General features: G+C 38.9%; 1 protein-coding gene across 1 annotated transcript; it reads right to left on the reverse strand.

The window, feature by feature from the left end:
• Nucleotides 1–6594: 6594 nt before the first annotated feature.
• On the reverse strand, nt 6595–7564 carry Smp_121130 (mitochondrial carrier protein, putative). Its single transcript, XM_018789419.1, has one exon. It carries the CDS (start codon nt 7502–7504, stop codon nt 6599–6601), a length of 906 nt encoding a protein of 301 aa, XP_018646492.1. The 5' UTR covers nt 7505–7564; the 3' UTR covers nt 6595–6598.
• Between the last annotated feature and the right edge of the window lie 508 nt (nt 7565–8072).

The following is an 8072-nucleotide window of genomic DNA, read 5'->3' on the forward strand; positions in this document are numbered from 1 at the left end:
AAATAGGGATAGTGGACAGCCTTGTCAGACACCACTTGAGGTTGTAAAATCATATGACAGTTTGCCATAAGCTCTCACTCGACTGGTAGTGTTCGAGTAAAGAGCCTTCACAAGGTTTATGTACTTCTGAGGTACACCTTTTAATGACAGACACTGCCACAGAACCTCTCGGTCTACAGAGTCGAATGCTGCTTTCAAGTCAAGAAAAACTATCATTGTCGGACGCCGATAAGCATGTCTGTACTCTAAAACTTGACGAATGGTGAATATGTGGTCGATACAGCCACGACTAGGTCTGAAGCCAGCCTGATTTTCTCGTGTTTGCAGTTCACGAGTCTTAGTTAGGCGCCCGATAATTATTGAGGCTAGTATTTTAGATGCTATGTTAGTCAGACTAATCCCTCTGTGGTTATCGCAGGATGATTTTGGCCCCTTCTTATATATTGGGACAATCAGAGATTGTGACCAGTCGGATGGGATTACGTCCGTCTCCCAGATTTTAGCCAGAATATTAGTCAACCTAGTCGTTAAATTGGGCCACCATATTTAAAGACCTCTGGAGCCAATCCATCAGGACCAGCTGCTCTTCCTCGTTTCAAATTAGTTATAGCCTTTTGAACTTCAAGTAGGGTCGGGGGGCCTACTTCAATGTTCCATTCAGGTTTTCTGGGAATGGTGGGTAGTTGTGCAGTAGCTGAAGGCCAGCTAAACTGCTCCTTAAAGTGTTCCGCCCATCGTTCTAAACGTTTGGGTTGAGAGCAGATAGGGGTTCCGTCTTTTTCCGAGATTGTCTCACTTACACTTGACTTCTTAATTCCGGTTTCTTTTTTTTAGTTTGAAGAGTTGCCTGGTGTTGCCTACAGCCGCTGCCTTTTCAATCTCTTTTGCTTTCGTTGCCCACCACTGCTCACGATCGTTCCTTAGACTTTTATTCAACCTAGATTTGATTTGTTTACGCTCTTCATCGTGTTCAGAGCCTGATGGGATGAGTTTACGCGAATACATCAGCGAAATAGACTTAGAAGAAATCCACTGGTTTTTTGGAGCCCTATGGTTTAAATAGCTAATAGGTGTGACTGCTATTTCCACAGCTGTTCGTATGTCTTTCCAAGCCGCATCTGGGTCAGTCTTGTTTACAGAACTGCCTAGATGTGAACTCAGTTGTTCCTGGAATTTACATTTGGATTTCTCGTCCTCCAGTTCAATCCTAATGGGTCTTCTTAGTGTACTTTTCCTGCGTCCAGTGAGGCGCAGACAAATGCGTGATCAGAGTCTAAACAAGTATTCCAATACGAGCGACAATCTTCTATCGAGCCTCTCGAACGATGACTGATGGCAATATGGTCTATTTGAGTCCATCGTTGGTTTGGTGCAGGTGGTCGCCATGTTAGACGATGTCTCTCCTTATGTTTAAAGTTAGTATTTGCTAAAAATAAACGATTGTCTGAGCATAGTTGCAACAGACGATCACCATTATCGGTTCGTTGAGCCGGAATACTAAAACACCCACCTAAATGTCTTTCTGTTTGATTTAAGCTGCCTACCTGGGCATTAAAGTCACCCTCTACGACTACTATGTCTGAGCGCTTAGCTTTCTGAAGAAGCTCAGAGAGTTTTCTGTAAAAGTCATCTTTCACTTCATCATGGCTGCATTCAGTGGGAGCGTAGGCAGAAACGACGAAAAGGCAACGACGTGTGTCCCTATCCTTCCGAGTTCTTACGGAGCCATTCAGCCGGACAGCACACAGGCGACTGTTAACGGGGATCCATTCTAATAGTGCCTGTTCTGCCCTTGTACTTAGTGCTATGCCTACACCTGCAAGTCCACGAGAACTAGCCAACGGGTCGCCAGATACACGGAGGGTGTATTTCGTTGGCTGTCCATTTTCTAACCCCATCCGTCCTTGTGGGAAGGCAGCATCGCTGTCATGCTGGTTGTCTGAAGGAAACACCTTACTGCTGTCACACCTCTGTACAATCAGCAGTACGACTTCGCCTTCGGACTTTGGGTTTGCTGCTTTTAGTCTTACCGACCTATCTGGCATGGTAGGACCTTGAGGAACAATTGTTCCAGCCAGTATAGTTCTATTGGTTCATCACGATAGGCAAGCCCGACCACCACGTCAAGGTAGCAGCAATGGTCGGGCATGTGTGAAATAGGAGCAGAAACCCTTAGGGAGTTCATATCCAAATGCAAACCTATAGAAGCATCGACTTGATAAAAATCTAAAGACTGTTTTAGGTGCATACGTGAAAGTTTCAATAAGCGGTAGGGAATCATAAGGATAAAAACGAGGTATGTTCAATAACTGTTTTGTAACTGGTTTTATTCCAAATGTAACGTTAGATGACAACCAAGATCGGGTGGACAGAAAAGTTATTTCGTGAACCCTCTACATCTGAGTTCATGTAATACCTGAGCTATCCAAAATGTTCGTTATAAAGCCATCCTTTTTTATGAAGATCTGTGGTAACCTATTATCTCTTAATCAGGATCTGCGAATACCAACTTAAAACAGAGAAATTGTGCGTTATATAAAGACATTTCACAGCAAACTAAACGTAAAGTAACCTATTATGTCATTGAATAAAAATAAAGAGAATTCAGAGAAGGGAATTTTCTTTTCGACAGAATCACTTACTTAAGCTGTACATTCGTATTTATATTTGTATGGTAAATATATGTCTATAGAAAGGTTGCATCATAAAGTGATTCGAGACTCCGCATATCAAATTAGGTTGCTTAATAATCAGGGGGTTAGAAAATAGAAGGATGAAAATAATTTACGAGTCAGAATTATGAAAGGTAGTTGTCCGCTTGACAGATATGGAGAAAAGCGAAAAACATAAAAATCACAGTAATAACTGATTAATAATCATGAAAAATTGTTAAAGGATAATAATAAATGACTATGGTTTAAAACCATAAAACAATAATTAAAAAAAAAGACCTAAACACACTGGAAGGGAATTAGGGCCGAGGAAGGATAAGCGGTTGAACTTATCGTTTCCGTACTTGGAGTACTAACTACAACATTGTTCCACTACACGAAGTACACAATACTTCACTATAGCTCAAGGTTGATGTATAGTTTGAAAAATCCAGCAATCCAAGTGCAACTTGGTATATAAACATAGATTTGTGTGCTACGTCGTAGTTTCCACCTTTGTCGAAAATTATTCATGGCATAGATTACTCAGTCCGAACATTATAGGGGAGTAAATATTGGTTATTTATCTTAAGCATAGGTATTGATTATATACAAAGAAGAACGGAAAAACGATGTTTTTAATAACACGGAGTAATTTTATTTTACACACCTTTATGACATTTTCTAACGTTTATGCGGGCCGAACAAACCAAGAATAAGTATATTTATTCATCTTAGATGTGGAGTGGAAAGACTAGTTCTGATCCGTCAACTTAATCTGAGTTCAAACTATCCTTCGAAGTGTAATTAATTATTCGAAATCATACGCATTTATTGATTCATTTTGCAGATTCCCGTATTATTAAAAACTGCTGCTGTAGCTTTATGATCGCTTCATACGACCTTGCTAATTGTATATGACGGATATTTATGTGTTACATTACACGTAATATAGTTTGCAAATGAGGACGTTAGAGCACAGTCTGAAAGGTTTTGAGGAAATACACATGCATCGCTAAACATACTGTTGGCTGGTCAGAGGCAGTCGACAGGATACCGTAAACTCAAGTTTCGTACTGTAGCTGTAAATAATTCCCCAAAATCAATAGCTCATTAAGTGTTCGACATTGGATGCTGACCACGTTGTTTAAGTGGACTTGTTTAACTGAAGGCTTTCGGTCATGCATCCGTACCAGATCACGTTGCAACTCGGCGTGGGACACAGCTCCTACGTTTCAATAGTCAGTTAATAACGAACGCCTCTCGATATATTGGTAACGTATCAAATATATCTTTCCTACCTCTTCACGTCTGACTTCTGATTTCTATTTGGTCAAAAGGGTTTCGATTATAGAAGGTGCTACTGGTAGCTAATTGTAAAGTTAGAATACTAGTCGTATCCTCAGCACTATATGGCACTAGTTGGCAAGGCGCAGTTGCGCATTGGTGTTCCCCTTAGAGTCCGAACGTGTCACTCAACTTTGCAGGTACGCCCTGCTGACGAGTACCATATAATAAAAACTTAGGTCAAAGGTTTCTTGTCGGTTACCTCCATCCGCCTTACACAACACAGTGCATGCAACGGTTAATCACTTTGGGTACTAGCCCCATTGTAACTTGACCTATGAATTTTGATTAGCAATTAGGGAACTAGACACATATGAAACCAGCCTTTTCTCACTGATAAAATAGTTGCAAGCGATCGATAAAAATACTGGTTTCCTGTTATATAGATATGGCACAACTAATCTTATAAAAGGTGTTATTGCAGTGCATCATAAAGTGGGGGAAGTGATCAGTTTACCACATGGCACTATGGAACGCAGGATAGTAGTGATGCGTCAACATGTCGGAAAAACATGAAACTGGATTCCAAAAATCATACGTTTTTTTGGAATAGGGACACATTAATCATTCCGGATTTGGCATTTTTGTTATTCATAAACAGAAAGACATACTATAGTACAGAGGATTGAAACGTAATTAGGTCTTATTTTAGCTTGTGCTACTAATAAGTGATTAGTGTTCTGTTATACTGAGGACAGGCCATAAATACAATCATAAACATATCTAATCCCAACCACTGGTAGGTATAGACTACCTGGTTGGGATCCGCGAGATGATAACAACCGATAGTTAAAGACCTTGAATGACATGGCTCAAAATCGTTCGCAGTGGCGTAAGTGCATCCACTCCTTATGTTCTCCAAAATTCTAATCTTCTGAATTCTTCATGTTCCTTTCTTTTTTTTCTCTTTCCAAGTTTATTTCGCTGGATTATACTCCTTGAATAACATCTTCAAACCCTAATCTTTCCTATTACTGCTTATACTCTTACTACTTCTACCACTATGGGATTTGAATCGACAACTGAATCTCTGGGCTAATGTGGTATGGCAACTCGAACTGATGTACGTACGTACGAAGTTCTACGTTGTGACTGACTGAATCCCAACCACTTCTACACTGATAATATTCACTTAAAAATCCTACACGATTTTGTATGTACTGTATATTTAAGACAAGGTTAAGAAGGTAAACAGAAAATCTTCCTAATTAGTCTTTTGTGATTCCATATTAATATATGTTTTGCAGTAATAACAAAATCGAGACCAAGCAAGTGGTGGTGGATAGGTGTGAGACGAGATTCCGGTAGGGATTTAGAAAGCTTCCTTGGCCTTAACAAACTCCCATCAGTTAGAGCGTAGACGAGATGTCTGTCTACCAACTAAAGGGCGTGCATACTGTATAACGGTGTGCTTTGTTTGTTTATGACTGTGAAACATGGCATATGAAAGCAGAATACATGTAAAGGTGGCAGGTTTTTGACCATAGGCATCTTCGAATCACCGCTTGCGTTCCATAGAGCAACTGAGTGAGCGATGTTAAGGTTAGGTGTAAGGGCACTAGGTAAAGATAACCGATCAGTTGATATGGTTGTGGATTTTGATCGACATGTTTTATGTATACCTGACCGCCTACCTCTACAAACAGTGTCACCTGGCATCGAAGTAAGATAAAAGAAAGTTGGAGGTGCTCAAACCAATGTGTGGTACCAGTCCATAGAGTCACTGACTGTTGGCAGATCCAGGCTACTTGGTTTGAATTCGAGCTATAACCGCGATCACTGGTGGGAGACTTTGTGTGACATGTTTTAATATTGGTTACAATGATGCAAACACACTTACTATTCACTTTACTCTAGATCTAAATTTTTAGTATTTCTTCATACATACCTTTTTATTCTGTTTTCTGGAACTATACTCTTGATCTGTAGTTTTACCCATCATTATTATTGGTACTAAATCATCTCGAATACTTCACATAGTGTTAATGTGGTGTATTAGCTTAGATCAATGAATATTCATCCATGTCTTTACGTTGATTACGACAAAGTGTTGGCATGTTACATTAATATTATAAATTTACTGTTTAAGAAAATAATGTCGAATGGCTAAAATGCATAATGTACATCCACGATGGAAAACTGATGGGAAAAAACATTTCCCCACTATCTTTCTCTACGTATCTACATAGGAATTCCAGATTTATTGAAATTTAAAGAAAAGTAAACCTAATGTAGTCATGTTATTTACATAACAAAGCAGACAGGAAAATGGTTTTGCTAAGGAGTAAACTGGGCGGGTTTAACACTGAAGACTTGAATGACGAAGTGACTTATTACCATTTATTTAAGTTTTCAAAATTCGGCAGCATTAATTCTCACTAAATATAAAACCAATCCTGAATAGAACGATATAATCTGTTCTGTAACAAATAAGACTGATTTACATTTTTTCAGAATTTTAGACTGAACAAAGGCAATTCTTAGGAATTCCCGCTGTACATTGTAACTAGCAAGAAGGGCCAAATTTGTATGCACAATCTATGAAAGTATAAGATTATATATTGTTTCTCGACAACTGATTCATAGTGCAAATTTTGATATTAGCATATCATAGAATTTATTTCCAATAAAAAATGAAAAGTCATCGTAATCAAACCCCATGAAAAAACAGAACGTATGAAATTAGCTGGCACACCGCGAAAAAGTCTTAAAATATTTGGTTTATCAGAGTCTTCATAAACTAGTGATACGAGAGTTGGGCGGAAACCATTAAATGATCCACCAACATTCGACTGCATTCGAGTTTTTATGACATTTAGAGGAAATGTAACCATACCGATAGTACCTCCCAGAATACCGCCAAGAGCGAAATTCCACAAACTACGTTCCATAGTACTTTCACACGTGCGACGAACGCGAATATCATTTAGCCATTTGTGCCCACAAAAGTAAAGTCCATTGGCTGCACTATTTCTCACTAAAACAGGGGATAAACCGCGGTAAAGTTCCTTGACACCGTGATTTGAAGTAATATTTATTAGTGCATGGAAAGTATTTTTATATCGGTCATGATAATCTTTGTTTTGTAGTAGCGTTTGAACACGTTCAAAGGGCATTAGTACAGCTTCAGACCATCCAGCGAGCGCAGAGGAAACAATTTTGTGCAGAGTAGGTGAGTAGTTAAAAGTCGCAGGGTGATTTACTAAGAAGCGTTCTGATGAACTCTGAACACCAAACATAAGCGCTCCTGAGGATGCCCGTTGTAGTAAAGGTGGCAAAACACCTCTATAAGCCATACGAATTCCTTCAATCCGATAGCGAATTAAGGCCTCAATCCAAGGGATACCATCAAGTTGTTGAAAAAATATTGTTTTGTACAAAGGGAAAAGAACTACAACACTGACAGAATAGGCCGCTGCTCCAAATAAAAATTCACAATGAGGGGGATTGGCTTTATGACCATCATGCTGGGGAGCAGAGAACGCAATTTCAATTTCTTGGCGCATCGGCGCAATACGAAAGTTTTGATTTTGATGTTGTCGCTCTACTCGACAGCAATTTCATTGCACGCTAGTGGCCTACAAAGGACGAACAAATAAGAAAATACTTCTTAAATGTTCGCTACAAAAATCAAGTGCTTGTGAAACATTTAATATATAACTAATTAGTGCTGTAGTAGACAATTCACCAAAGCATCTTGGGAGCTTTTGGGTATTAGTTATATTTCTATACTCAAACTTAAGGACATTATAGAATATTTTAGCTGCTAATTTGATGTACACCATGTACTATAAGTAGGATGAGGGTATGATATCTACACCGTAGCTACTGAATACTTAATTTTGCGTGGTTCACTGCTTCTTCCATAAAACAGACTCCAAAAGCAAACATGAATTCAGCAATCCACTCACATTCCATGAAAAGATGTAGAGAAATAAGGTGGTCAAGTTGTCAACTCTAATGCTCACAGAAATTAATTTGGCAATTTGGACACAATCTATAATAGGGCCTAAAAATAAGGTTATATTGTTGGTTGTCTTAGACTGTGATAATAATAATAATAATAATGATAAT

Source organism: Schistosoma mansoni (assembly GCF_000237925.1).
Source record: "Schistosoma mansoni, WGS project CABG00000000 data, supercontig 0136, strain Puerto Rico, whole genome shotgun sequence".
NCBI lineage: Eukaryota > Metazoa > Platyhelminthes > Trematoda > Strigeidida > Schistosomatidae > Schistosoma > Schistosoma mansoni.